Source organism: Cenococcum geophilum (genome assembly GCF_001692895.1).
Source record: "Cenococcum geophilum 1.58 unplaced genomic scaffold K441scaffold_4, whole genome shotgun sequence".
In the NCBI taxonomy this organism is placed as follows: Eukaryota; Fungi; Ascomycota; class Dothideomycetes; order Gloniales; family Gloniaceae; genus Cenococcum; species Cenococcum geophilum.
This window is the reverse complement of record NW_027137562.1, coordinates 2,207,880-2,235,586: the sequence shown is the minus strand read 5'-3', so window position 1 is coordinate 2,235,586 and position 27,707 is coordinate 2,207,880. Positions and strand designations below refer to the sequence as shown.

At 45.2% G+C, this 27,707-nt stretch overlaps 9 protein-coding genes across 9 annotated transcripts; 5 read left to right on the top strand and 4 right to left on the bottom strand.

The window, feature by feature from the left end:
- Positions 1-1,705: 1,705 nt before the first annotated feature.
- K441DRAFT_652745 (uncharacterized protein) lies at positions 1,706-4,026 on the bottom strand. Its single transcript, XM_067647409.1, has 8 exons — positions 3,600-4,026; positions 3,420-3,496; positions 3,299-3,338; positions 3,174-3,243; positions 3,062-3,121; positions 2,667-3,009; positions 2,348-2,613; positions 1,706-2,285 (listed from the first exon to the last, which is right to left on the bottom strand). Exons 1-8 carry the CDS (start codon positions 3,767-3,769, stop codon positions 1,935-1,937), a joined length of 1,377 nt encoding a protein of 458 aa, XP_067508796.1. The 5' UTR covers positions 3,770-4,026; the 3' UTR covers positions 1,706-1,934.
- Positions 4,027-4,644: 618 nt separating this feature from the next.
- Positions 4,645-8,114, bottom strand: K441DRAFT_729666 (cysteine proteinase; the record flags this gene model as incomplete). The annotated part of the gene is made up of 5 exons (XM_067654198.1): positions 4,645-6,373; positions 6,419-6,732; positions 6,779-7,010; positions 7,059-7,981; positions 8,067-8,114. The coding sequence occupies 5 exons, from the start codon at positions 8,112-8,114 to the stop codon at positions 4,645-4,647; spliced, it is 3,246 nt and encodes a 1,081-aa protein (XP_067508795.1).
- A 596-nt stretch (positions 8,115-8,710) lies between these two features.
- Positions 8,711-10,376, top strand: K441DRAFT_652742 (peroxisomal membrane protein-like protein Pmp47). The gene is made up of 4 exons (XM_067647408.1): positions 8,711-8,894; positions 9,001-9,551; positions 9,604-9,841; positions 9,898-10,376. The coding sequence occupies exons 1-4, from the start codon at positions 8,791-8,793 to the stop codon at positions 10,019-10,021; spliced, it is 1,017 nt and encodes a 338-aa protein (XP_067508794.1). The 5' UTR covers positions 8,711-8,790; the 3' UTR covers positions 10,022-10,376.
- A 177-nt stretch (positions 10,377-10,553) lies between these two features.
- On the top strand, positions 10,554-11,975 carry K441DRAFT_539935 (WLM-domain-containing protein; the record flags this gene model as incomplete). Its single annotated transcript, XM_067642579.1, has 2 exons — positions 10,554-11,613; positions 11,731-11,975. 2 exons carry the CDS (start codon positions 10,554-10,556, stop codon positions 11,973-11,975), a joined length of 1,305 nt encoding a protein of 434 aa, XP_067508793.1.
- A 7,142-nt stretch (positions 11,976-19,117) lies between these two features.
- On the top strand, positions 19,118-20,142 carry K441DRAFT_652740 (uncharacterized protein). The gene is made up of 3 exons (XM_067647407.1): positions 19,118-19,403; positions 19,557-19,662; positions 19,715-20,142. Exons 1-3 carry the CDS (start codon positions 19,240-19,242, stop codon positions 19,796-19,798), a joined length of 354 nt encoding a protein of 117 aa, XP_067508792.1. The 5' UTR covers positions 19,118-19,239; the 3' UTR covers positions 19,799-20,142.
- On the bottom strand, positions 20,127-21,076 carry K441DRAFT_702810 (putative NADP(+)-dependent dehydrogenase; the record flags this gene model as incomplete). Its single annotated transcript, XM_067653428.1, has 4 exons — positions 20,127-20,341; positions 20,389-20,540; positions 20,589-20,789; positions 20,859-21,076. 4 exons carry the CDS (start codon positions 21,074-21,076, stop codon positions 20,127-20,129), a joined length of 786 nt encoding a protein of 261 aa, XP_067508791.1.
- Positions 21,077-21,741: 665 nt separating this feature from the next.
- K441DRAFT_602412 (uncharacterized protein) lies at positions 21,742-23,893 on the top strand. Its single transcript, XM_067645269.1, has 2 exons — positions 21,742-21,939; positions 21,986-23,893. The coding sequence occupies exons 1-2, from the start codon at positions 21,880-21,882 to the stop codon at positions 23,411-23,413; spliced, it is 1,488 nt and encodes a 495-aa protein (XP_067508790.1). The 5' UTR covers positions 21,742-21,879; the 3' UTR covers positions 23,414-23,893.
- A 282-nt stretch (positions 23,894-24,175) lies between these two features.
- Positions 24,176-25,188, top strand: K441DRAFT_652739 (ARM repeat-containing protein). Its single transcript, XM_067647406.1, has 2 exons — positions 24,176-24,979; positions 25,059-25,188. Exons 1-2 carry the CDS (start codon positions 24,379-24,381, stop codon positions 25,100-25,102), a joined length of 645 nt encoding a protein of 214 aa, XP_067508789.1. The 5' UTR covers positions 24,176-24,378; the 3' UTR covers positions 25,103-25,188.
- K441DRAFT_702807 (uncharacterized protein) lies at positions 24,908-26,828 on the bottom strand. Its single transcript, XM_067653427.1, has 2 exons — positions 26,648-26,828; positions 24,908-26,590 (listed from the first exon to the last, which is right to left on the bottom strand). Exons 1-2 carry the CDS (start codon positions 26,768-26,770, stop codon positions 25,394-25,396), a joined length of 1,320 nt encoding a protein of 439 aa, XP_067508788.1. The 5' UTR covers positions 26,771-26,828; the 3' UTR covers positions 24,908-25,393.
- Positions 26,829-27,707: the final 879 nt, after the last annotated feature.

Here is a 27,707-nt window from a genome sequence, read left to right as displayed (position 1 = left end):
ATATAAGCTGTACGCGAGGTATACGCGAGAGCACGGGGCTCTCCTATAGAGGCCCCTGCGGTGGGGTTCCGTGACATTTCTACTAATATCTATTAGCTACAATCTACCAGTTTCTACTAGCGCCGTAATACTAATACGGTTAAAATCTACCCTCTATTTTATACGTTAGTCCTTTACCTTACTACCTCCGTATTAAACGCCCTACTTAGGTAAATATAGGACCCTCCCCTATTAGTTAAAGTGGATAGTAAAAATAAGTACTTTATTAAAAGAATTAATAATATTAAGTATAATAAGCGGAAACGCTAATATATATACCTTATAAAATAAAGGGGCTTTATTAAACCCTTATAGGAACTTATTAACTTTATAGGACTTATATAAACTATAAAAGACTTTTATAAACTTTATCTAGAACTACTATAACCCTATCTTATAGAAGCTTAAGTTTAAAGGGGGGGTACTATTATAGAATACTCCCGTAATACCTTATACACGTCTACTTATTCTACTAACTTAATAACTAGAGATGGCAATCAAATAGCAATCTATAATAACCCGACGGCAATCTGCTATATTTTGCTATATTCCGCTAAGTTTTACTAAATCCTGCTAAGTTCTACTAGGATTACTTCCCAAATCCTATTCTACTCCGTATATATATTAACTAAGTAACTAAGCTAATAATATATACCCTTTTTTCCCGTTTTCCTACCTTCTTTCCTTATATAATATCTTAACTTTATTATATAGTCTGTATATATAGCTTAGTAATATCTACTTTACTATATATTATCGCCGCTTATACTTATTCTGTAATACTTTTTAAGTTTTATAAATAAAGCTCCTAAATAATATAAGGGACGATATCCCTATATAGTAAGAGAAGATTAGTAGTATTTAAAAAGGAAAGGGGTAATATATTAGGAGACGTATATAGGAAGTATATGGTTCCTGTAATATACGTATATAAGAAGGAGGTTAAATAATATATAGGTAGAGGAAATGTTATTCTTATAGAGGATGGAGCGCCTTTCTATATTGCTAAAGCTATAAAAGCTCTATATAATCGCAACGACCTATAGAGGATAAAATGGCCTGCTAATTCGGCTAATTTAAATCTAATTAAGAACGTCTAGCGGCTGTTAGAGTGTTAGGTAGGTAAACGATTTCCTAAGACGGATAAGAAAGTACCGTAGTATATTAAAGAGGGATGGGAAAGGCTACAGGTAGACGACTTTAAAAGTATATAGATTAGATGTATAAGTGCTGTAAGGCTGTAATTCTTGCGAACGGAGGTCATATAAAGTGGTAATTGTACATAGAAATCTGTTGGTAGGGGGGGTTAGGGCATCCACATGAGCTTTCTGAGATCGCTTGTATATATTCTCATCCTTCGTGACTACTCCACCTTATGGAGTCCTCACACACCATACACTTGCGTCCCCGCGTGACAAAATCGTATAGAGCTGCATATACCCCTATTGCGCACGGTTTTTGGCAGGGGGGGCCGTCTGACCCGTTCATGTTACCTTGTATAAAGGGGTGCCAAGGACTAGCCGAAGGCTAGCGTTGGAAGCCCCTGAGAGCTCCCGGGCGTGCACCCGAGTAAGGGCCAAAAGATCCCTTACAATTAGGTGGTCTATGGTCACAACTAAAAAGAAGATTCATCACAACACGAGATCCTGTGATCAGTTATTCTTAACCACCAATCAATTCGAGGCAATTTTAACACGGTTTTCGAATCATTTGTATATGCTTTGTAAAAAGCGATGCCACCATGGAACGTAGGCACCAACATCGAGCGTCCCTGTAGTACCAAACCAAACACCATCACATGATATAAGCAAAGGAATCTCTAAATGAACGTGCAGCTCGCCAATATCAGTCCTAATAAACTCCGTTCCCTTTATCTCACCACTCTATATATTCTGTCACGCGCCCAGCTCCTTATTCGGCTCTAGCTTGAACTGGTTCATATGTAGGCCTTTCAGGACGTCCTCCCCATCCTTTGTTAGATCTGGCTTTCCAATTGGTGTTGTTGCGCCTGTGAAGAACCTAGGCTGCCATTCGACATTCCTAGCCTTGCGATCCGCCGCCTTCTCGCGCTGTCGCTCTTCCAGCTCCTGCTTGAGTTGCGTGGCGAGGCTGTATTGTTTACTTAGAATCGCCTCAGTAACGCCCGACCAGAATTTGCGCGACTCGTTGGGAAGTTGATCATCGACCGGTGGTACAAATTTGGTAGCGGGAAATAGTGGGCTGAGATCTATAAGGAGGATTTTCTCCTGGAAAGGAATTGGAAATTAGATTTATCGGGCAGAACAATACACGGGATAGGAGGTCTTACAGTGGATTTGGCGAATGGTTGGCTTCCAAGCGTGTAGTAAACTTTGTCTGTCCAGCAACCTTCGATTCTCCCTAGGACATCCTTCTCTGGCACGTCTTTTATCTTTGTCTTAATGTCGCTTTCCGGATCGTATGTGAATATGACGCCCTCCACCTTGTTTTGCGTTTTTCCAAGCCATCCTTCTTCGAGGTATTGTAGTATTACTTTTATTCTCGTCTTGGCGCATGTAATGAAGCAACTGTCTGCGACGGTGACACTGAGGGAGCCTGTTCAGTTTGAATTAGCTTGGGTGTTTTGAGCCTTGCAACCACTCGCGCACCTCTCAATAGCCCGCCGAGGTGTGCTGCTGGATGCGTAAGTTGATATTGCTCGCCTCCCCGGTTCTTCAATTCAATGAAAATGCCAAGGTTGTGAGCTCCAGGAATAACTCGTATGCTCGTGCCTGTGAACTTTGCGCTTAACTGATCGAAACCTCGTGCAATGATTCCCTTCTCAGGGCAGTCGACGAAGAAGGCGGAAACCGGTGGATGGTGCGACGTCTGTTCGGTCAGAAAAGATATTTTTACAGCCTTGTTTGATGCTGTGCTGGCGGTGCTGCTGCAAGGTTTACTATCAGGCCCATGTTTGATGAGCGGTGCCGTGTCTTCGACTTCCCAGATACACTGCACGGGAAATTAGGCCTAATCGAAGCAGCGGTGTGTCTCTTGAACCAACCCTGAAAAACTCTCCCAGTGTTGAGTTATACGGCTTGCACGGCTTGCCCTTGACGTATTTCTACCACGAAAGATTAATCTCTCCCTCTCGTGAACATGCACGGCTTCCATACCAGGTCCTTTGTAAACCAAAACCGTAATGTACCAAGCATACGCCCGAGAGGTTCATCAGAATCCCCAATGCTACATCCGTCAGCGTCGGCTGCATTTCCTTGCAGACAACCACTATATAGCAGACCTTATGAATGCCTCTGGCCTGTCCAAGTAGTTCCAGTATTCTATAAACAATCAGAAGGCGTTGTATTATTTCGGAAGCGTCGAAGAAAGGAAGGACTCGGAGGGGTCCGGCAGTTGCGTACCCAAATTCGGTGTTGGTTCAAGCAGCTGCGCGGGTAAGGAGAATCGAACTGCAGCAATATCCGCTACTCCCATAAATCTAATTGTAGTAGGGGCAAGAAATCAGTGAGCTATATCAACACGGAGCGAGCTGTTTCTGAAACTTGCCGCAGAGCTGCATTCGGGGTAGCACAGAAATTTACCTTCGGAGAATTCCCAGGAGTGTCCGCAACTTCGAGGTATCATCCGGAGCCTTTTCAACAGGCGCATTCGCTGGTGTCGGAGCCCGTGAAGGACCTGTGGAGCTCGAGACCGAAGGGGCTGGAGAAGGCTTGATGGCCGCCTCTGAGGGCATAGCGGTAGAGTCCGCCATCTGAGTTGAAGAGACGGGGGGAAGCTATACGTTGCAGAAAAAGATGTTGGAAGAAAAGAGATAATATTGAAAATGCGGATGAATAGGTGGTGCGGAATGTAGAGGCAACGAGGATTGGCTGAAGGTGGTCTAAGGATTTCCTAGGGAATAATCCACTGACGTCGATAGTTCGCGATAGAGGCCTTATCGGCTGCAGGACGGCGTCTTGGCGCCTTATTTTATGGAAGGGCACGGGCAGGCAGGAGAATGCCGGAGAGTGTATGGGTTAAGATGCAATTCAGCTTGAATAATATATAACCACCGTCGTAGGTCTGTGGAATGCCTAGGCGCGATTGACTTGCGCCGTCAAACTCCAGCCAATCAATCCAACACGAAGCCCTATTGCGGCAAACCATTGCATGCATGTCCCTTCCATCTACGAAAACGGTAAATTGAGGCGGGTATTCATGTGATTCAATCTGCTTGCTATCTATCCTGGAGCACACCCGGCACGAAAGGCGAAGCAGTACTCCAAGCAAGAAGCGTCGCCTGCATAGCGAATAGGACGTGATGGCCGCACGAAACCACATCATCACAAATTCAATCCTATGTCTTCTAGCGGCAAACACAGCCACATTCCGTCAATGTCAGCTGAAACAATCGAGCTCATCCACTTCTATCTATGGGCTCTGTGCTGGGGTTTTATTGCAGTGAAAATTCAAGAAGATCCTCCAGGGCCAGTTTCTCATTTAGCGTCTCCAATTAATTCCGGGCTATCATAATTAGCCGCTGTGAATTCTAGAGTTGAGCAGCATACCTCATGCTTACAGGAGCCAGTAAAGAACAAATTGATTTAGTCACGGCCCCAGTCATCTGAAGGCGTTGTCATCACACTCTTAGTCATCCCAGGCCCTCCAAACTCCCGCAGAGAAGGCGTTCGGAGCATCAGCGAATAGCTCCACCTCGTATAATTCTTCAACTGCATAACCGGGACCAGAAAGCCTGTCTAGTACGAGCCAAAGATTGCCCGAGTAAAGTATATTTGGTGACAAATCGACCTTCTCGGTCCTCACACTCGCCGTGTCGCTGTACTCGCCGTTGGAACTACACGCTAAGAAGATCCTTTCCGGGCCTCTTCCTAGCTCGATCGTTACACGCAAGGGACTTCGACTTCTAATTTCATTCTCAGGCGAATTTAAAAAACGAGGAGACCGGATCCGAAGAAACTTTGCGATAACCGTGACACCCGCAAGCCTACGGGGTACAAGAGGAGCGGCTATTTTATTAACCGTGGAATCGAAGCAGGCATTGGCTAATTTTGTTGAAACAGAACCTGCGCCATCTCTAGGAATGGACTTTAACTCGCAGGCCACAGTACTGTCCACTCTTAAAGAGAAATCCATAACCTTGCCGGCTTCAAACATGGAGCAGATAATCGTATATGTGCCCGGAGAGATATCTACGACTTCGGCGAAAGCACATCCGCTGCTGTGTTCTCCAGAATCAACAATAATATCCCTACTCTGGAGGCTCAACATTCTCTTTCCTTGCCCATGGGTTAGCTTAACATGGATCGGATATTTTAGCTCCCGCGTTTGGATCAAAATTACGAGAGGGGTACGCTTGGAAACTTTGAGACTAAATTGCGGATTAACGAAATATTTTGGGGAATGAGTATTTCCTCCGGCTGTTTCAGTGGTCCAGCTACTGAATACCTTGGTCTGAATTGGATACTTCTGTATGGCTCGTTCAAGATTGATCGCTGAATTGGAGAATGCAGATAGCGTGAAAGTATAAGAGGAAGCCGGAAGATCGTCCTGGTTGATTGCAAGAGTGTATGGAGATCTCGGTTTGCATTCCCACCGCAGGAGGCTTTGTGGAGTGTTCACCTCCGGCCCTCTCTCAAGATGATTGTCTTTAACATAGACCTGTTCTCCTTTACGATCATAGATATAGATGCTCATATAGCCCCTGGGAGGGTTTCTAGTAGCGTAGAGTTCCATATCAGGGCGGACAGTTCCATCATTGAACGCATCGGATTTTTCGTGCACTTCAGGAGGCGCATCACGGAAATGGCGACATAGAAGAAACCAGACAATCCCTCCATTCTCGCAACTGAAAGCAAACTGTGGATGGTCTATGATGCAGCCACCCTGGTCATGTCGAGCGCCGACGTCCCAGGAAAAATGTATGTCCTGGCGGTAGCCGAATAGTCCGGGGTTCCAGTTTAAGTATAGGCTCTCAAAATGTTGGACAACATTGTCCAAACCAATCCAGTAAGTCCCTGGGCTAAATTTTTCAGGCTGGCCGGAGTTACTCAGACTAACGCTGTCTCCGCCGGTTGACCTGGAGGCACTGCCGGTTGACGTAGCGTCCATAGTGGGTAAAGTTGCAGGCTGGCTGCCCCTCCAATCCTTTCCTTCAACCCAAGGATTCTTTACGAGGAATAGCTTCTCATCATCTGTCTCTTTCATGTCGAGAATAACATAGTTATGTTGTCCTTCGAGTCCGAGTTCTCGCTCAGCCCGGTGTGTCATCTTACCAGTACCAACGGTAACAAGAACGTCGCCGTAAAGAAATGCGTTATAGAGTCTTGTCCAGAGCTGGCTTGGAACGAGCTCTCCTCTGAATCCGTTAGCCTCTAGCGTTATGTAATGCGTGGTTACGCACTCTTGTAAGTATATCTGTTCTGGGATCCATCCAGTCAAAGCCCACAAATCGCTACACGAATTGCTTCCCGGGAAGTCATATCCGCCTCTTACTTTTAAGTAAGCCTTTTCAAGAAGAGCAGGCCAAAGGAGTGCGGGATTTTTTCGATCAACAACATGTAGCATACGGTTTGTCTTCGATCGTGGAAGACGATCATCGATGACAACTTTTCTCCAACAGCCATTGAAATTGAGTCGAACAATGTATTTTCCATTTAGGGAAATGAGTGGTCTGTCGTTCAACTTATCATACGGCCAAATCTTGTTCGAGAGCATCTAGAAAGTATTAGATGTTGACTATCAAATATTGAAGAAGGCGTACCTTTGCATGGCCTCGCTCAGCCCTAGCAATACCAGCACATAGACTAGCAACAACAGAGCAGTCTGTTGCTGCGTCCTGGACGAGATCGATGGATCGACTGGTGCGCATGGCAGGTCCGAGGTCTTCTCTGCTTCCAGGGAACCATTCTGGTGGTGGAAGTGCGTCCTTAGCACGAGCCCAGCCATCAAAAAACTGGAGTTGATGTGAAGAGAGACCCAATTCTGGAGTATCTCTGTATAAATTAGAAAAGCATCAACTGTTGCGCTGTAACTTGTCATACATGAAAGCCTCTGCTCCATCAACTAGAGCGAATTCCGCAGAATCCGGTGGAGCTCTCCATGGTGGGAAGGCAAAGCCATTGAGCTTTGAGGCTCTTAGCAAAAGTATTTCTTCCTTCTGGGATAAGACTCGAACAGAAACTGGTTCTGTGAGTTTCCTGATGCGTGCGGCGAGTTCATTGGAAGAAGTCGTAGGAGTGCTGGGACTGCCTTTAATTTCGCGTAGTTGCGCGAGGGCAGAAGGCTGTGGTTTTGGGAGGGTAGCATTAGTAGGCTCGAAATCCTCTTTAACATGACTGAGTTGAGCCGAATCTGACTTTGAATGAACTAAAACAGGCCACTGAGCTGCACTGGCAGCCTGCTTCGATTTGCTTTTGCTGGTGTGCACTTCGAGAAGCGAATCAAATGCGGACGTGTTCGACGTCGATGTCAAAGGATTCTGTAGCTTGAAAGAATTATTTGCTATGTCCTGAGAAGGTAGACGGGCGGGAGGGGTAATATTTGATATATTCTCTCCGTTGCGAGGTTGGAAGGAAAGAGCTTGGCTGTTGGTGATTGACAGGTCAAGAAGTGAGAACTCAGGGGTAGTTACATGATCTGCAGAGTTGGTGTTCCTGCTCACAGAGGGATTTGGGTCTAGCGTAGATGCAGTGACACCATTTGCCCACAGATCTATATTAGGAAAAGTGGACGGAGGTAGAGTGGCTTCTAGCTGATGGTTGGCTATATTCGAACTAGAAGACCATTGTTGGGATGCTTTTATTCTTTCAGCTTCATCTAGAAGATATTTGCAACTTGATCTTAATTCAGATTTCTCATTGTCGGTAGCGGTTTTGAGGGCTTTCATGCAAAGCTCTGCTGCAGTGATAGCAAGTTGGAGAGCTTCATCTTTGTTTGAGGCTTTAGCGATGCGTGATCGTAGTTCCTATGCAAAACAAAATCAGATCTCTAAACGAGAAATAGACAGTTAAATCCCGCGGATTGCGAGTCCCGATTCCATTAACACGTACGGTTGCCTCAGCTTTGAATGCTGCAAGCTGTCTTCCACCTGTAGCCATGTTGACCTTTACAATCCACCTCTTAAATTCAAAATGAAGCTTGAAGAAAAGACGTACGTCAAGAGCGCGAATGATTTAATCATCCATCAGATATCATGGTGGGCCGTGAGGCTGTGAAACAAGTGGTTTAGCGTTTGCGTGATGTGATAGTTGGTGTTGAGGCTGAGGCTAACTTCGGGCAAGTGGCGGTACAGATAATCTTATCAATCTCCTGGCAAGCGGTCTTCTGAACTAATGTCGTTTGTTTGCTAGCTTTCTATTTACGCTTTTATAAAGGCTTGTGGCTTTCTTAACAGATCTTATAGAGGTTGTATAGTAGAGGTTTAGGAAATGCTTTAATTTAGAGAGGCTTTTCTGCATATTCCTTGAAGCCGTTTCCCAGGAGCTTGTCGAAAATATGAATATCACGGCTGTTGGACCTCGGCTGGCGGATAGGACATGGCAATTCCACAATGATCCCCGGCCCTCTTCCTCTCCTTCATCCTGCTCTCCTTGAAGTTAAATGTTTAGGCTCGAGTTTACATTTCTCCTCCTAAATTCCTAGCCATGAGTATTCCGGCTGTGTAGCTCAATTCTTCCACAACGCCTTCGGTAGCCGCTTCCGTCATCCGCCACCCTAGCTACCTGTCCTCGCTTCCGCCTCTCACCTTCCATATTCTCTTTATAATATCTCCCAATGGCAGGGCAGTCTAAGATAGAGCGTCTACCGCCATGGGGTAATGCTGTCGCTGGCGCAACCGGTGCCGTTCTGGCAAATGCGCTTGTCTACCCGCTAGACATGTGAGTGGAACGAATTCCCCAAATTCCTGGGCTTGCTATACTCGGAAACAATAAACGCATGCTATATTCCATATAGTATCACGATAACTTCTAACCTGGACCACAGAGTCAAGACGCGCCTTCAAGTCCAAGTAAAACGCAACCCTTCCTTCAAAGACCCCAATCCCGCCGATGACCAACACTACACCTCTACCCTCGACGCAATAAATAAGATAGTGAAGGATGATGGCGTTGCAGGTCTATATGCCGGCATGGCTGGGTCGCTTATTGGCGTTGCGTCGACGAATTTTGCCTACTTCTACTGGTATACCATCGTCCGAACGCTCTATATCTCGTCGCAGAAAGTCTCCACCCCACCAAGCACTGCGATCGAACTATCCCTAGGCGCTGTAGCAGGTGCCATTGCTCAGCTCTTCACAATTCCAGTAGCCGTGGTAACAACACGACAACAGACAGTGTCGAAGGCGGAGCGGAAAGGGTTGATCGCTACTGGGCGGGAAGTGGTAAATAGCGAGGATGGGTGGACTGGGCTTTGGAGAGGCTTAAAGGCGAGTCTAGTGCTGGTGGTAAACCCAGCAATCACGTACGGTACTTATCAACGTCTGCGTGAAGTCATTTTCCCTGGCAAAACGAACTTGAGGCCTTGGGAAGCTTTCAGTAAGCGTTCTATCGTCATCAAATATGCTCTTACTAATATTTCCTTGAATAGTTCTCGGCTCGATGTCGAAGGCCCTTGCAACAATTGCAACTCAGCCCCTCATCGTCGCAAAAGTTGGCCTGCAATCGAAGCCCCCGCCAGCACGGAACGGAAAGCCTTTCAAGAGCTTTGGTGAGGTCATGGCTTACATTGTCGAGCACGAGGGCCTGCTAGGTCTCTTTAAGGGTATTGGACCACAAATTATGAAAGGCCTACTGGTGCAAGGGTCTTTGATGATGACGAAAGAGAGGTATGTAACATTTTCCCTGTCCCATTATCTGAGAATATTGCTAATTCATCATGCAGAATGGAGCTCCTCTTCATCCTACTTTTCCGATACGTGCGGAAGGTTCGTGCCGAGAAGTTACAGAAGCTTGCAGATATAGCGGCCGAAAAGGTCAAAAGTGCTGCACCTATACTCACAAAGTAAAATAATTCATTATATCTTTTTCTTTCATTGGGCCTTAGATCATCAACCATCATGTACTTTTGGCATCTTTGGGTGGCTTTTTGTCATCTGTTATGAGCAGACGGATGCATTTAAGGTTTGGAGAGGCATTGTTGGTGCCTCAATACTACTATGATCAGTTCTCTTTGACGGACTTCAATACGTACAAAGGATTATATCTGCCTAGGGTTTAAAGGTAGCTTTGCATGTCTTGGTGTCATCATTTCGCAGTAGGTACATGTACTAGGTAATTTTGCTAAGAGCATGAGCGCTTTCAGCCCGCCAGGACAACTTCGCCGTGAATTAGTTATAAAAGAAATCATGGTCTTACTAGCGCTCAAGTTATTATATACTATACCTATAAAACCATGGGGTTTCTGACGCGTATCATCTATCATCCTAAACTCCGCTAGGTCCGAGCACAACGCGTTTGCACCTTTCACCATGGGCATCCCCCTCGGCACCACAACTCTTCCCAACTTCATCACGAGAACCCACACGTCCCTCGCCCGCCATGCCTTTAGGTTTCGAGCGCCTAAATGAGCGTACTCAGCGCCCTAATGCTCTCATAAACTTTATCAAGCCGCTCCCAGGCTCAACCTCCAGCACCGCACACGCCTTCCTCTCCCGCGTCGCCGCAATCTGCTATCCATTCATGAAAGCTAATCACATCGCCGTCATGTCTCTTGAAGAATTTCCGCCCAACAACGAATTCGTGGGTCGGAATTTCAATGCTGGCGAGGTGATACAGCTGGTACTGAAAGCAAGGAACGGGAACTGGTTGCCGATGAGGCATGTGCAGATGGTCATGGTACATGAACTGGCGCATTGTAAAGAGATGAATCATTCAAAGGCTTTCTGGAAGGTGCGGGACGCATATGCGGAGAACTTGAGGGAGTTGTGGCAGCGGGGCTATATGGGGGATGGAGTGTGGGGGCGGGGGAGAAATTTGCTCGGAGAAGAGATCGAGCATGGGACCGCTGATGACGATTTGCTGCCAGAGAATCTCTGTGGCGGGACGTATGGGAGTCGGAAGGGTAAGAGAAGGAGGAGAAATGTGAAGCAGAAGGAGACAATTAGCTATGCGGAGAGGAAACAGAGGAGGATATTGAGGAAGTTTGGGGCGGGTGGAAAGGCGCTGGGAGATGATGAGGGGAAGAGAGTGGAGTTGGAGGGAGGCATGGTAAAAAAAGGAAAGCCTAGGGTGGCAGGAAGTGCGAGAGGGAGGGAGTTGAGAGCTGCGGCGGCTCTGGCAAGATTTGACCAAGTGAAGAAAGAGGAGATCAAAGTGGAAGAGCGAGATAGTGGCAGTGAGACGGAAGATGACTATGAAGAGGTGGGTGATGCTGATGCTGCCGTCGATGTGGATGGAACGAAGATGGTGGATAGCAAAGGGCATGATTTGGTCAAGATTTGCGAGGGAGAGGATGACCAGGATGGCAATGCGAGGAGAGAACTGGCAGAAATTTACGCAGCAGATGAAAATCCTCAGAAGAAGAATCTTTCTAAACCCGCTACACCCTCAATCGCTTCTGACCATGGTGAGAGGCTGAAGGCTAAAACGGATATCAACCGTGACCAGAATCCGGGAAATTCCTCCAAAAGTCGACACTCAAATCTAACCTCCCTGCAGCCGCGTGCTTCTAATGTCATTCGTCTTGACGAGATGTATAAACGTCGGCCGAGACAAGATGAAACTGTCTCATTCACACCACGAGAACCACAGACCACACCAAAGCCAACTCTGGAGTGTCCTATCTGCTCACTTGACAATCAATCCGGCGCACTGACCTGTGCAGCATGCTCCAACGTCCTAGATATTAACTCCGTTCCGAACCATTGGCGGTGCCAGAGCTCATCCTGCCGAGACAGCGCCTACGTTAATGCAGATGATGCAGGTATATGCGGAGTTTGTGGATCCACTAAGCCGGACTGATTTGGGCCAGGATTGTGCTACTTACACTCGGTCCTAGGATATGCGTCGAGTTTGTTATAGGAGATGGAGATTACAACGACGGCTTGTTCAATCGCTACCACGTAATACTCCCTTCGGACAAGTATCTAAGACTCGTCAAAAGGCACTCATCAGACCAGACACATAACTTTGAAATAAACATAATGGAGCTACAGGCTACGGCTGTAGTACATACGGAATCTTGCTAGACGGGCCTGTCCAATGTCTCTACTTACAGAGGGAGTGGCGCTCTTTGCCATGATTTTTTTTTTCAGACTTTACATGATACCCTGTGCTTTGAAGGAACCTAGTATAGCACAAAGTGTAATAGAATTAAATTATCGGCACGAGTTAACGACTATTCTATACTTTGAGGTCCTAGATTTCAAACTTTGCGAAGCCAACTTCTAAAATTAAAAAGAAATGCGCGCGGCGAAAGGTATAGCCAAATACACGTGACAAATATTAAATCCTAACGTAGCCTTACTTTACCTCATAAGTTAGACTCTTCGTAGATCGTTGGTATATACGGGCATACTACTTCTTATTAACTAATAAAATCTTCTATAAAGGGTTTAAGAGCTTAGAGTTTTAGCTTTTAGTTATAACTAAATATTCTAAAAGCCAACCTTTATATCCTTCTATATATTATAATTTAAATATACTAATTTTAACATATTTATGTGAGGTACATCGGGAAAATATTCGCAGGCTGGGGTTCAAACTACCCATTAAATGAAAATCAAATGCTGCCAATTAGGTCAATTGGGCGCCAAATGGCTGCAGTCGACGCCGCTGACGTCGTTGACACATTTGACGTTTTTGACGCGCAGCCTGCGTGTAGCTTGACAGATTTTTTGATTTTCCAATTTTCGCTTATTTTCGCTTAGGCTCTAGTAAGCCCCCTAGCAAAACTAAAAAAAAAATTACGTAATAATTTTTTATAAAAAGTTTACCTAGGGAGGTTGTATTATACGTATATATTATGCGTATTGTAATATGCTATAGTAGGACTTACAAGACTTTAATATTTTATAAATTAACGAAATCGTCAATTGCGCAGATTGCGCGCAGGCTGCGCGCAAGCTGCGTGTCAAAAAACACGACAGGCTAGTCGGTCGAGTTGCCAAATGCCCTCAACTGCGCGCCAATTGCGCCAACGACCGACCATTGAGGCCATTGATAGGGGACAATATTTTGCCGATGTAGTATTTATATTTTAAGCTACATATATTAAGAAAAAGAAATTTATATTGTTAAAATAGAGTTAAAATTATATATTAAAAAGAATATTTTTAAATATAATTATAATTATAATAATGTAACTTTTTATATAATATAGCTAGGAGAACTTTTGGAGCTCTTGCTGCACCCGGCCCAAAAAGACCAAAACCAACCAAAAGAACCCTAAAAAACACCTAGAGAATCCCCCTGAGATGCATGCATCGCAGGGGAGGCACACGTCGAGCGACGGTGGTTTGCATTCGCGCGCGTCCACCAGAACCACGCCCAGCAATAGACCCCCACAACAAGAACGGGCGAATACCACACCACAAAGCGGGAAGACCTCCATTAAGAAGGCATCTAACAAAATACAAAGCCTATTAGACGCGTCTAGTATCCGCAGCTATGGGGGAGCAACCGTCAGCTATAACGAACTAATACAGCTGCTCCGCCAGTCCAGCGAACCTTAGGCGCCCCTTTAGCAAACCCTTAATTAAATCCTCTAATGGCTAAGCAAAATTAAAAATAAATAAAACCCCTCCTTACCGGCGAACCGCACCTAGGCTGCCGTAGCTATACTTCTACAGTATAGGGTACCTACCCCCCTAAAGATAATAACAACCGGGCATATAATTATAATATAACTAAATACGGAAAAAGCAGAGGGGCTTAGGGGATAATTAGAAATAGAAGTCCTTACGGAGATTTATAAAGAGGTCTATAATGCTGTTATAGTCCAATACCTTAGGAGCGGAGATATTAGAGTTACCCTAAGGGACTAATAGGTAAAGGAATAAGCCGTAAAGGTAGGAGATAGGCTAGGAGAACGTATTAGCATAAAAGTACTCCGCGAAAATTACCCAGTTAAAGTCCCAGTAGTCCCCCTAAGCCTTAGGGTAAAAAAAGGACGCTAGGCGGATAATATAGCAACTATATATAAGATAGTAAAATAAACGGAACGCTTTATACTAGGACTTAAGATTACCTAAATCTAATAGCTTTAATAGGAAAATATAAACTAAGTATATAATAAGAATAATAAGAGGACATAAGGGTCGCTAGAGACTTGCTAGGGAGACGCTAGTCGAATATATAGCTCCCTTATTATTAGTATATATACACTAGAAATATAAAAACTCCTTATCTAAAAAGGTATTATTATAAATAGCCTTATATATGACGTAAGGCTCTATAACTATAAACTCCGCCTAGAATAATGCTATTACTATATATAATAAGGATACACCTAAACCACATACGCAGTATAGGTGTGCTGCGGCCACTATGCAGGCCCCTATAATATAAGATACTGCTTAAATTAAGACTAAATAAAATGCGTAAACTGCCACTAAAGTATATATAAGGCGTAGAAGAGAGGAGACTGCATTAAATATAGGAGACGGAAGGTAAGGGCTTAACAGCTGCGAGAATAACTGCACGCTAGGTTATATAAATAGAAATAATAGGCGATAAGCTAGGGGGGTGTAGGTGCCTTTCTAACGTTTCCTACCTTTAATACTAGGGGGCTAGGCTAGCCATCCCAAGCCTTAACGGGCCAGAAGCGACGCCGCGCGATATTACCAGACTATATAGGGATATAAGGGTTATAGGGGATATAAGGGAGAGGACGCCCTATAGGAAGACCCTTATAGATAGCTATAGTAAGCTTAAGACTAGGATAATTAAGAATTAGACTTAACGCGGTAAATATAATATTTATAGCCAACTCTTAAAGGGTATATAGCTAACTAGTAAGAATAGGGGAAGAACCGGAGATAATAACAGATTTAGATATAGAAGCGCTAGTAGGAATATAAAATATAGGAATAGAAAGCTCTATATAAAATAAGTAGTAACTAGGGTATAGATATAAGAGATAGAAGTTCTAAATATTCTAGAGAAAGTAGAAATAGAAAAAGCGAGGAATAAAGGAGAGGCGAAGAACCCTTACTAGGGGTCCGCTACCTATCCATTATATAGTATAACTACGGCAACACAAACCACTATCTCGTAAGGCCCTTACTAAATAGCCTAGACCTAGAGAAATACTATATTCTTACTATACAAGAGCCGTATTATAATGCCTACATATAATTAATATACTGCCCCTAAGGATTCTAGCTCCTATATAAACCAAAAGCAGCTATACGCGTATGCTTTATAATTAGTAAGGCTATTAGCCTATTCTTATAGTTATAGTAGGCAGTTAACCTAAATATTATAGTTATAATAATATAGACATATAGGGGACCGGTATAGATTATTAATATATATAACCTTAGGGTTAAAGGGGTCCTATAAATAGAGAATATTATATTAGTAATAAGCTTACTTAGAACCAAAGGTATAGAGTCTATTTTATTAGGAGATATAAACCTCTACCACCCGTAGTAGGGGGGTATCTATATTACTACTAAACGATAGGTAGAGTGCCTACTAAGAGCTATAGACACCTGGGGCCTTAAGCTAGCCACCCCCCTAGGAGCAATTATATAGCAATAAGGCACCGCTAGAAGTATAATTGACCTTATATTTATAGACGAAGGCCTATACTAAAGACTTAAAAGGTGCAACCCTAAAGAAGAATAGGTATTTACTCTAGACTATATCCCTATCTAGATATAGCTAGATCTGGATATTAAGGCGTAACTAAATAGTAAAAAATACGCAATAAGAAAGCTTAAGATAGATAGCTTCCTTAATATAGTTAAATAATAACTTTAAGACCTAGAAGAAATCCACCTGATATTAAACAAGCGAGGCTTATTAGCTACCTCTAAGGAAATTAACTAAAGACTAGAAAGGATCTAGGCAGCAATTAAAAACGGGCTAAAAGAGCACTGCCTAGTCTTAAAACTAGGCCCCTACGCGTAATATATATGGTCCGTATAATGCGCGGTTCTTATTACCAGCTAATAATAAGTAAGAAGAAAATACACAAGTAGCTATAATCCTAAAGATAAGAGACAATATAAAGATATAAGAAACCAGCTAAAGAATACCCTAAAAAAAGAAGTAAGAAATAGCTGGAGACGGTTTATAAATAAGCATACTACTAACCTAAGCCTCCCCTATAATAAAGGTCTTTAAAAGATAGTAAAATAGGTAAAGAGAAAGGCGGGATGTTTAGTAGAAGACCTACACCTTCCGCCCCTGCGAAAACTAGGTAAATTATTAGCTATAAACGACAATAATAAGAAGGCAAAGATCCTTATAGAAAGATTTTCCCCTTAACCAGCTTTAGTAGACCTTAGCGATATTATAGGCGAAGCACTGGTGACTTGCCTAAGGGTTAACAGCGATATAATAACCGAAGAAATGGCCAGAACTATTAGCCGCCTCTTAAATAATATAGCACTAGGACTAGATAGAATCCTAAATAAAGCCCTAAAGACCTACGGACTACTAATAGCACCTTAGCTTGCGGATGTAGCTAGAGTATACTTTATAATAGGCTACTACCTAAGACTTAGAAGAGCTATAATAACGTTTATCCTATGTAAAGAAGGTAAAGTAAACTACTTATTCCTAGGGAGCTACCGCCCTATTACCTTAGAGAATACCCTAAGCAAGATTTTAGAAAGGGTAATAGCGGACTATATAGCAGACATAGCTAAGGAATACGCCCTACTACCACAAAGCTAAATAGGGGCAAGAAAGAACCGCTTAATACTATTAGCACTTATGCTACTCGCTGCTACCATCAAATCTGCATAGGCGATGCGAAGGGACTTTGTAGTATTAATGCTTAGCCTAGATATTAGTGGCGCCTATAATAATATACCCTATAAGCGTCTTCTATATATCCTTAGGGTAAAAGGCTTCTTAGAATAGATTATATAATTTATTTAAGGGTTTATAGGTTAAAAAGAAATATTACTAGTCTTTAGCGGATACTAAAGCCCCCCTATTATAGTTGCAACAGGAATACTATAAGGATTACCCCTCTCGCCTATACTCTTCCTTTTCTTTATAAGCAACTTACTTAACTCCTTTAAGGAAGGGGCGACCTAGGAAATAGGCTTTGTTAATAATACAAACCTAATTATATACGGGCTAACAGCCGTAGAGAATTGCAGAACACTAAAGAAAGTATATAATACCTATATAGAATAAGCAAGATAATATAGAGTCCAATTCTTACTAGAGAAATACTAGCTAATCTATTTTATAAGAAAACGCAACTAATCTATAGATCTCTAGCATATAATTTATATCTAAGGCTTTGGGGGTTAACTAGTTTAGGGCCTAAAAGTACTAGAAGTATGGGTAGATAGTAAGCTTTAGTAAAGCGTATATGCGGCGTAAGCGGCCTATAAGGGCTAAGTATAGTATATTATATTATCTAGGATTGTTAATTCTATATAGGGACTATACTTTTAGAGGTTACGCCTACTATACACAGCAGTTGTCCGGCTAACTATAACGTATAGGTCTAGTATCTAGGCCATTAGAGAATCTAAGAAAGGCCCCCCTAAATCGCTCCTTAAACTACTCTAAAAGGTCTAAATAGCCTACCTTTAGAGTATAATAGGCGGATATAAGCAAACGGCCACAGTACTGCTTAAGAAGGAAGCTAATATTCCCCCCCTATAACTATATATTAAAGCTACTGCAATATAAAGGGCGCAAAAGGAACGCAACTCTAATATTATAAAGTATATTAAGACACGCCTAAATAAACTATGGAGGGACCCTAGGGCGCCTTATAGGAGAATAAACTAATAACCCTAAAGTAGGGAAGATATATTAGAGAAATAGGTAAAGAAAGTAGAAGAAAAATAGTGCTGCTTTAGGGCCCAGGCCTATATAGAGGAGGAAGGGAAACGCGTAAGAGGTCAGTAAGGATAATAGTAAGAGAAAAAAAGGAGTTAAAGTAGAGCATAAAAGAATGCTAGGAAACCATCTACTATAATATAATACTGGCTGGACTAACGCTAGAAAGGTGTATAGGAGTTAAAGGTATAGAGGCTAACTAAGGCAAGAGAAACCTAAGCCGTAGTATAGTTAACGCTATAGAGGGTAAATACTTTAGGGCTCTGAGAAGGCCTAATAAAGGCAGAAAATATAATAGTAATACTCTTAAGAATAGGAATAATAGGACTAAAAGACTGGCTCTACTGGGTGGGTATCCTAGTAGGTAGCCCNAGATGTAAATNTAGCTGGCTAAGACAGACACTAAAACACGTAATACTGTTATGCCCCTTACGCACTAACTAAGAAGTAATGCTCTTAGTAGCTAGTATAGAGAACTATAAGACACTGCTCTTAATATAAAAAGGCCTTAAGGCGGTGACCTAGTAGCTTATTAGCCAAAATGTACTAAACCAGTTCTAGGTTACAAAGGAAATGACAATAGGGGGGGGGGGGGGGGGGGGGCGAGCAACGGGCGCCCCCTAATAACTCTATAGTAGTAGAGTAAAGTGTGCGATACTAGCGCGTCCGTAGGCTTGTTACGGCAGTAGTGGTTCCTAAGGAGGTCAAAAAGTAAGGTAGTAGGAGCACCACAGGTGACTCGCAGGCGCCTCGCAGGCGCCTCGCAGGCGAGTCCCAAAAGGCGGGGAGATGGATCACGGGGTTTTCTTAAGTTGAGTCTTTCTTAATTTGAGTTTTCTCCCCACATGTAAATAAGGAGTAGTCCGCGTGGGCCCAATAGGGATCCGAATTGGACGTTAAGCAATGAATTATTATTATATAATATAGCTGTAATAATATTATTAAATAAAATAAATAAAGAAACTAAAGCATAAACACGTTAGTCTCTTTAACATGTCTAGATCTAAGCGTGGCCAAACTATCTTTAAATCAATCTTTGATGCTCTCGGAAAGGTTCTCACTAGACTGCAGTCGCGTGCCGGAACGCCGAAACACTAAAGCTCCAATCGCCAACCCAAGCATTAACGTCACATCCCCCCAAAGGTCCGCACCAGTTCGCGACACCACTCTCTCAAACCTCCCCAAGAACAAGCTTAAGTTCTCGATACACCTGATCTGTAATTACGTTCTAGGCCAATTGTCCGCAATGGCCTCGCGCATCCTCTTCCCTTCCGCCAACGTCTTCTCCCGCAATGCCGTAGTAACACCCTTCCTTCGCGCATCACAAAGGAACTTCCAGACGAGTAGGACACTGTTACAAGAAGCAGCAGCGCTGCCAGCTAAGAAGCCGGTTGGGGCTTTTAGAGGCGGGTAAGCTTGTTTCTACCCTTCCACATTAAAAGCTTTCATACACGAATTTGCCAGCAGCTCTTTGTGTTGTCGCTGCGGCTTTTAGAGCGCTTAGGAATACTATAGTAGGATTTTGTGTATATGGGGAGCAGTAGCTAATACTATTTGCCGCAGAATTTTTGGTTTTCTACTGGGCGCCACAACAGCTGGTGCTGGCATGTACTACTACGTTATCGAGGAGTATAAAGTCTCGAATGAACTATTGACGGAAGATATTTATGTATGACTCCCTTAACCTCTACAAATATTATTACCCAGCTCATGCAGAGCAGGCGCTACAAGCTGCAGTGCAGAGGATAGATGGCTATGTCCGGACACTGGAGGAGAAGGTGGAGACTGCGACGAAGAAGAAGTAAATGGTGGAATAAAACCGAGCTGGAACAATAAGATGGGACATAGGTTGGCGGACATCGACGCCCACAGAAGACTCTAGGAATAGTTACTTCTAGGGATGGATTTATTGGCCGGCTGGAGTGGTAATTCTTGAAGTGCAATTAGTTGGGCCGGGATGCTTCGGAAAGTGACACTTCTTGCGATGATTTGAGCAGCATACAAGCGGATATGTATTCGTATTTTCTCTCTCACCGTCCCACTCTGCATGCTTGTTTATCAGACATACTACCCACTACGAGCTTGAAATAAAAAGGTCTTGCCAAAATCACCAAGCAAGCTCAGAATAAATTTTCAAGACTCTCCTCGCATCAACTTGGCAAGTGTATTGAATGCAAACTTCCGCTTATCAATGATTTCATTGAAAGTCTCCGCCGGTCCAACGCTGCCAATGACGATTTGATCATTGCCAGCAGCCAACTCTTTGTATACTTCTTCAGTGAAGGCATTAAGTGGCATACCGAGCCTGCGACCAGCTTCTTCGCCCATTTCCACGTCGTGAAGTTCCGCTACGTTCGATTAGCCATCTTCTTTGACCGTTTGCTATGACACTTACTCTGCACTGGTGGAGGCAAGAGCTCGACCACCTGTACATTGGTAGCTCTTAGCTGATCGCGTAGGCAGAGGACAAAAGCGTTCAGCGCTGCTTTGGAAGCAGAGTAAGCAGGGAGGATAGCTGCGGGAATGATAGCAAGATTGGACCCAGTGCTGCTTTGATCAGAGATAATCCACATGTTCTGAGGTTAGTGTACTCACTAAATTATACTTGTTTCCGACTTCTTGCTTAACAAGAACGGTAGGAAAGCATGCGCGAGATCTACAAAGCTCGAGAAGTTGACGCTCATCTCCGAGTGAAACTCTGCCAGGTCAACTTTTTCTGGCTGCGAGAAGTCGTAGCGGCGTTGGACTCCCGCATTGAGGAAGACACAGTCTATATCGGGAGACGCGTTTATGACACTATCATTTGATATCAGTACGGAGTATCGAAGGAGATGAAACTGATTTTTGAAAGTGGTATCAACTTACTCAGCCGCGAACTGAGAGATTTGCTCCCTCTTACCGATGTCAAAAGGGATAGCTCTGGCCTTACTTTCGCCATGCCTACTCGTAAACTCCTCCAACCTCTCCTTCCTCCGTCCAACCGCTGTGACCTTGGCACCTGCCTCAATCAGGCGATCAGCCATCGCTTTTCCAATACCAGAAGTGGCTCCGATTAGAAGGACATGACGGTATGGGAAAGCCATGATTGCTGTGTGCAATGAAGAACGAACAGATGAAATGGGATGAAGCAGTGGTATTCAAAGGGAGAATATAATATCAAATGGGATATACTATTCAAGAGGTGCCTTGGAGAATATTGAGAGACTGAGTGAACTTTGAGATTAGGGCAGCTACAAGGACCATTTATATGCATAGCAACATGGGTGGAATATTTCTTGGCCGCCATCTAGATATTGCACTAAGCGGTTCGCGGCATGCATTTCGACGCTAATGAGGTATACAATGGACTCTTTTGCATGGCTTTTATAAACCCTATTTTTAACAAAGAGAGAGTTCTTGATTGGCTACGTATTTGACTGTAGGTAGGTTGACGAAACACGGAATTAAGGAAAAGTCCATGGAACCGATTTAGCGTCGAAATGCATGCCACGAGCGGCTTAGCGCCGGATCTCCAGAACCTATAGTTGCTTGCATTAGTCAGTATCCCATGCAACAGTAGCGTCCTACCATGAAGTGATCCGTGCACTGGCAAAATAACAATTGGGCATCTCAACCTAATCCAATTGGTTCTATTGGGCTAGATCTTATCGATAACCATAGGACGAATTGTACTGTTACAAGGGATATGTCTTGTAGCACGCCCGCGTCCTTCTCGACTTTCTCCTTGAGCTTATCGCCCTGTCAGCCTACAGTCCGAAGCGTTGCACGTCGCTACAGATGAAATGTGCATGAGTACGAGTATGAGTGCTGCAAGAGTGGCCTAGTTAAAGAAAGGCATTTACGCCGACTCCATCCATTCCCTTCAACGATACCTCATTGAGTTACTATGGTGTTCTGTGGAAAGCCCTCAAAGGCTTGCCAAAGATGCAGAGATCGGAGGTTAAAAGTAAGCCTCGGGTACGCCTACGAGCGACATCAATAACCCTCTGTAGTGTGATCTTCGCAGCGGTTCTTGTGGCCAATGCATCAGAGCCAGCGTGGTTTGCACAGGATACCGGGATACGCAGCAACTCCGCGTCAGGAATGAAAGCCAGGACGTTCGGGAAAAAGTACTCCTGAGAAAAGCAACTTATTCCGGGCCAAGTTCCCTTGCACTTTCGCTCGAGTTACAAGCACGACATGTATTCTTTACTTATTATGTCACTGGCTTTTCGAAGACCTGGGATTTCCTGAAGCCATTCTACAACCCAACACACTCACCAGAGCATCTGAAGTTGAGCATTGATGCTGTCAGCCTAGCATATCTCTCACATCAGGCATACTCAAATGCTGCACTTTCAACTGCTAAAGAGAAGTATGTCTCAGCCTTGCATATGACATACAAGGCCTTACAGTCTCCCGAAATCGCCGTAAAGGACAGCACATTACTCGCCTCACTTCTTCTGGATCTCTTCGAAAAGTTCACTAATGGCAAATCGCGACATAGCGAGCCATGGAAGAGCCACGTGAAAGGTGCGCTTGCTCTCGTTAGACTACGTGACCTGGAGCAATTTCAGGATCCTTCTGCACTTCGACTCCTAGTGCGTCTCAGCACCAACTTCCTCATTAGCAGTGTTGCCACTGATACAAGAGTACCTGACGGAGTGAGCACGCTTCGAGCTTATGCTGGGGAGCGTCTGAACGCAGGAGATCCTAAGTGGCGACTAACGAATCTGATGGTACATTACGCCAACCTACGTAGTGATATCCGGAACGGCCACTTACCTTCTGATGACTGTATTAGGATGTCAATAGATCCCCACGCAAAACTCCAAGCGCTCGCTCTCAACGCCCCAGCATCATGGCAGCACAAGACGACAACCGTAAACCACGATTCGGAAATGATTTATGATCATCGTTTTGAGTCCTACGCTGACCGGCATGTAACTCAGACATGGAATGTTTCCCGGCTTGTCAGAATCCTTCTCAATGAGTACGTTCTCGAATGCTACTTGGAGCCTGCTGCAGATGTTACAGCGAATGGCTGTTCGCTACTGATGAGTACGGCAAGTCATAATATCGAGACATTAGCATGCGAGATTTGCGCCTCTGTTCCACAATATGTTGACTGTCTTGGTGCAGCCCGAAGCAAGCTATCGATTTCTGAGTCAGCCACCACCACTTTTGGTGGAGCCGGCCATCTGCACTCTCCTTCCCAGAAATTGGACTGCTATACTCTCATCTTCCCTCTCTACGTGGCCGGGCGGTCGAGGGGCTCTCCGAGTACTCTTAAACCGTGGGTCATCAAACAGCTGCACCACATGGGTAGCCATTTTGGCATCCGAAACGCAGAACTTATTTGCCAAATACTCGAAAAAGGGGTAGGCGTCAATCCATGGGCGGTGTATGCCATGCTTGGAAGCTATGCTTCTGCCGCTTGAGGGAGAGTGATTACGACGCGACGTCCCAGCCTGAAAGCCAACATTTTATTCATGGCGCCCACCCAGAGCATCACCTCAAACTCGAGGAGCCCAGACCAAGTCCAGGGTTGAGGAGAACAGAAGGACTCAAGCTGGAAGTCTTGAAGGGCATTCAGGGGTGGGGACATGGGGAGGTAGCTACAAGATTCAATATCATTGGGCACCAACCCAATCCTCCTCCAGGGGCTTGGACCTTTGGGAGACTATTTGCTAGACCCCCTAGGTACCAAAGTAGAAGAGTATTCTAAGACAAGGAAGAACTTCAATGAACAATTTCGTTCGATCTAGAAACATGTTCTTCCGTAGACTGTAGTGTGCATATATAAGGAATTGTGGCCTACGGGGGATGGCTTAGGATCAAATGATCGTCTTGCATAAAATCCGTGTATGATAGGGCAAAAGTACAGAAATTCTATTAAAGGAAGATGAATATAAAGGAAGATGAATATCAAGGAACTGGAACTGCGCAGAAGATGTTGCATATTCCATCTTGGCACGACATGGGTCCCGTACACGGCAAAACATCGGCGGAATTTCTTCCACACTCAAAATCGCCATCACCACATCCACTGTCACTTTGGCACTCCACTCAGAACCTCCACCATGGGTTACCCCTTCGACTACGCGCCAGACCGGCCGGAGCATATCGATGTCATTCTAAATGGCCTCGACCGTTACAACCCGGAGACAACGGCTGTGTTCCAGGATTATGTGATGCAGCAATGTGAAAACCAGACATATGACTGCTACGCCAATCTTGCTCTCCTGAAACTGTACGTTCTCTATTTTTACGCCCTCTCCAAACCCCCAGGGTGAATCTGCTCTATGATGAACAACAAACCACAACGTTTCCTATTACCCGAGGGCACTAGGGAGCTTGAATCACTCCCGCCGCCTGTTGAAGCCGAACTATTAGCTCTATCTGAATGCATCTTTTTCTAATCCAGTCTCGTGTTCTTTCATACGAAAATCTAACTGACAAAGTTATATTTTACTGCTCTAGATACCAATTTAACCCCCACCTCACTCGTGACGAAACCATCACCAATATCCTGGTCAAATCCCTTACCGTCTTCCCCAACGCAGACTTTTCTCTCTGCCTCTCTCTCCTCCCAACACATACCCTCGCACCTCTCTCCACATCAGCTTCTGCGCCCGCAGCCGGTGACGCTCCCCTATCCGAAGCCGTCCAGAAGCTCAACATACTCAACAGCCTCCTAGGCGGAGCAGACTACACAGCATTCTGGAACACGCTCGACTCCGATGACTTATATGCAGATCTAGTCGCCGATGTTAGTGGGTTCGAAGAGCTTATGCGGGTGCGAATTGCGGTAACTGTCAGCCAGGCTGTAAGGGAGGTTGAGCGGTCGATCCTAGAATCGTGGCTGAATCTGCATGGAGGCGAATTTGAGCACTTTGTCGGGACTGTGTGTGGGTGGGAGATTGATGGCAGGAAAATAAGGGTGCCGTTGAACAAGGAGAATGAAGCTAAGGGGACGGTTGTGAGGGAGAATGTGAAGTTCGATCGTAAGCTTTCTTGTCTAATCCTAGCCCTCGAAAATACGGGCTTTACTTTGCATACTACTTCTAACGTCTACGCTTGCAGAGTTCTCGAGGTTGATTAAACGAGCTTATGAACAGCCGGCATAGCGCTGCGTGGGAGATTTGTGCTAATATTCCTTCAATGGTTGTACGCTTGGAACGACAGCATGAAGTAGGCATACCTTGGGGTCGGGAGGCAATGGCGTTACGAGAGGATACGAAAGTCGGGAGATATCCCGGCGCTGAAAATGCTTTCATGAAATGGCAATCTAATCATCAAGCCGTATTTCGTTCCAAATACTCCTGCCGCTCTAACCGATTTGAGGTCTTTTCCCCGAATAATGCTGTCCCTACTACACCGCAAAACACATATTTCTGATATACCAACCCACACGTCCATCATCCCCTCTTAGCAACTTCCTCCCACTGCACACCAACCCACTCTTCCAGATACCCAACTTCTCCTTCACCCACATCTCTCGCTGCACAATCCCTTCCACAAACCCCCAAAACCACAGTCCCCCACTCCATCCCCTCCAGCCCCATCTCCTCAGCCTCCAACTCCGCAATCGCATGCGGCGTAAGCTGCACCTCAAACACCCTCTCAGCGCCACAATTCGCGCACCGCGGCATCACCGACACGCTGCCCCCACTCGTCGTGACCTTCCCCGCGCCCGCCTCCACCGCCGGCGCCAGCAGCCTCCCCACGGCGTCTGTCCTGGAGTACAGCAGCGGGGCGCCGCGGAACTCGTAGCGCAGGACTTGCTCCGGGTTGTGGGCGAGGCGGTCGGCGAAGCGCTGGAACGTCTTGTCGAGCGTGCTCTCGAAGGCTTCTTTGTCTTCTTTGCTGCTGCTGGCTCCGGCGCTGCTGGCCTCGCCGTCTACGTCCATGCGGGCGGTCGGCGGGATCGCGGGTGTGGAGGGCGCCGAGAGTGCCTCGTAGTCTGCGTCTAGGTGGTAGGTTGGGTACGGTGGGGGGAAGGCGGATTGAGAGGGCCACGGGGCGTGCGGGCGGGGCGGGGTGGGTGTTGTGGTAGAGACGGATGGGGAGTTGAGGCGGGCTTTTTGGGCGAAGGTCTCGGGAAGGGTGGATGCTGTGGTAGCGGTGTCGGTTGGTGATGTTGGTTTGGTTGTCGCGAGAGGTGATGAGGGGACAGAGAAAGGGTTCACCCCTGTTGCTGACGGCACTGCGAATGGGTTTGCGGGCGCCTTTGCTGCCGAGGGGGTGGAGAAGGGATTCGCAAATGGGCTTGCTGCTGTGGAAGACGCGCTGGGTGCTGTGACGCCGAAGAGCGATTCGCCAATGTTAGCTTGTGGTTTCTTCTCTTCTTTTTGTGACGCCGTAGCTTCTTGCACTTTAGGCACATTCTTCCCTTCTTGTCCTTTAGCTACCCTCGTCGCCCTAATTCCCCTTATACTCCCCTCCTTCCTCCGACAGGTCTTCCGCCTACAGCTAAAAAAATAGAGTCGCCGTTCGTGACCAGGGAAATGCTCCGGTAGGTCGCCATTGAGCTCAAGAAGAAGAGTAAGGAGGTCGTTGCACACTTTACACTTGGATAGAGCGCCAGAGGGGGCGGTCGAGTCGCCTAGCCATATCTGCCATCTGTTAGTCTACGGAGTAATAAAACGGGATTTGGAGGCGAGGCAACGAACTGGATATCCTCCAAGATGACTTATGGAATCGCCGGTGGGCTCCTTGGATGCAAAGCCTAGGAGAACGTTCGTCTCGGTGTAGTCGTCCTCGCCCCCGGAGGAGTCGCTATCGTAGTCTGCCATCTGTGTTGTCCTAATGGCATTCCTGTGGTGGAGCAAAAATTATGACGGGCTTATCGATAAGACTTCCGATCCAAAACTGCGCCTCAACCTCAAAACTTGTGTTTTCGACATTCTCTACTGTAGTTATCTCCATGGAGAATTATTTCGTCTGTAGCAATCCATCATCTTCCTGGAATGGAAGGGCGGAAATTGCTGCTGTAGCCAGGACTACTCGAATTCTAAAGTTCATACATACTTAACACCAAGCCCGCTACCTTTAGTAGGGCGGTTAATAGGCTAACACCCCAGTTCTAATTAATACTAAAGCTAGCGGTATAGGATTTATTAATAGGGCCTTTATATAGGATAGCGGTTTTCTCCTAAACCCTCTCAATCGGTATATTAATATATTTAGATTTAATAGTAAACGTATTATCTTAGGCTATATTACTTACTGTCACGGCACTGACCCGACGCATACTGTTTCATACTGTCTCGTACTGTTTCCTACTGTTAGCTGGCCAACCACTAGCACCTTGGCGGCCGGCCCTACTATTTATATACAATACCCCCTCTCCACCTTCTTCTCCTCTTCATACCACAACGTAGTTATTCAGTCTACTTTATTGCAGCACTGTAACAGTTTATGGTATCTCTAATTACACCCTATCGCGATCTTTATTTTTCCCAGTCCACTATCTCCGTTTTCCCAGTATAATCGCGACCCGGCGCGACCGATAATACTATACTATAGTCCTAGACAATTTCAGCACAGTCTTAGCATAGCCTTAGTACAGTCTTAGCAATCTTAGCATTACAGTCAGCCTTATAGATTCCAATTGCTTTACCTAGATCTCCTAGAATAGGCGACTATAATATAGACGACGTCCCGCTAATAAACCCTCGCGAAGCGCTCGCCCGCCTCCTTAATACCTCCTATACTAATATCGCCTAGGCG

Excerpts from the sequence above, each read along its gene's own strand:
- K441DRAFT_652745 (XM_067647409.1), bottom strand. The coding sequence starts at position 3,769 with ATGGCGGACTCTACCGCTATGCCCTCAGAGGCGGCCATCAAGCCTTCT. Across the intron at positions 3,010-3,061 it reads CACTGGGAGAGTTTTTCAGG|TGTATCTGGGAAGTCGAAGA; the intron begins GTTGGTTCAAGA and ends TTTCCCGTGCAG. Across the intron at positions 2,614-2,666 it reads CCTCGGCGGGCTATTGAGAG|GCTCCCTCAGTGTCACCGTC; the intron begins GTGCGCGAGTGG and ends CAAACTGAACAG.
- K441DRAFT_652742 (XM_067647408.1), top strand. The coding sequence starts at position 8,791 with ATGGCAGGGCAGTCTAAGATAGAGCGTCTACCGCCATGGGGTAATGCT. Across the intron at positions 8,895-9,000 it reads CTTGTCTACCCGCTAGACAT|AGTCAAGACGCGCCTTCAAG; the intron begins GTGAGTGGAACG and ends CCTGGACCACAG. Across the intron at positions 9,842-9,897 it reads TTGATGATGACGAAAGAGAG|AATGGAGCTCCTCTTCATCC; the intron begins GTATGTAACATT and ends TTCATCATGCAG.
- K441DRAFT_652740 (XM_067647407.1), top strand. The coding sequence starts at position 19,240 with ATGGCCTCGCGCATCCTCTTCCCTTCCGCCAACGTCTTCTCCCGCAAT. Across the intron at positions 19,404-19,556 it reads GTTGGGGCTTTTAGAGGCGG|AATTTTTGGTTTTCTACTGG; the intron begins GTAAGCTTGTTT and ends TATTTGCCGCAG. Across the intron at positions 19,663-19,714 it reads TATTGACGGAAGATATTTAT|GCGCTACAAGCTGCAGTGCA; the intron begins GTATGACTCCCT and ends CATGCAGAGCAG.
- K441DRAFT_602412 (XM_067645269.1), top strand. The coding sequence starts at position 21,880 with ATGGTGTTCTGTGGAAAGCCCTCAAAGGCTTGCCAAAGATGCAGAGAT. Across the intron at positions 21,940-21,985 it reads GCAGAGATCGGAGGTTAAAA|TGTGATCTTCGCAGCGGTTC; the intron begins GTAAGCCTCGGG and ends AACCCTCTGTAG.
- K441DRAFT_652739 (XM_067647406.1), top strand. The coding sequence starts at position 24,379 with ATGCATCTTTTTCTAATCCAGTCTCGTGTTCTTTCATACGAAAATCTA. Across the intron at positions 24,980-25,058 it reads GGAGAATGTGAAGTTCGATC|AGTTCTCGAGGTTGATTAAA; the intron begins GTAAGCTTTCTT and ends CTACGCTTGCAG.
- K441DRAFT_702807 (XM_067653427.1), bottom strand. The coding sequence starts at position 26,770 with ATGGCAGACTACGATAGCGACTCCTCCGGGGGCGAGGACGACTACACC. Across the intron at positions 26,591-26,647 it reads GTCATCTTGGAGGATATCCA|ATATGGCTAGGCGACTCGAC; the intron begins GTTCGTTGCCTC and ends AACAGATGGCAG.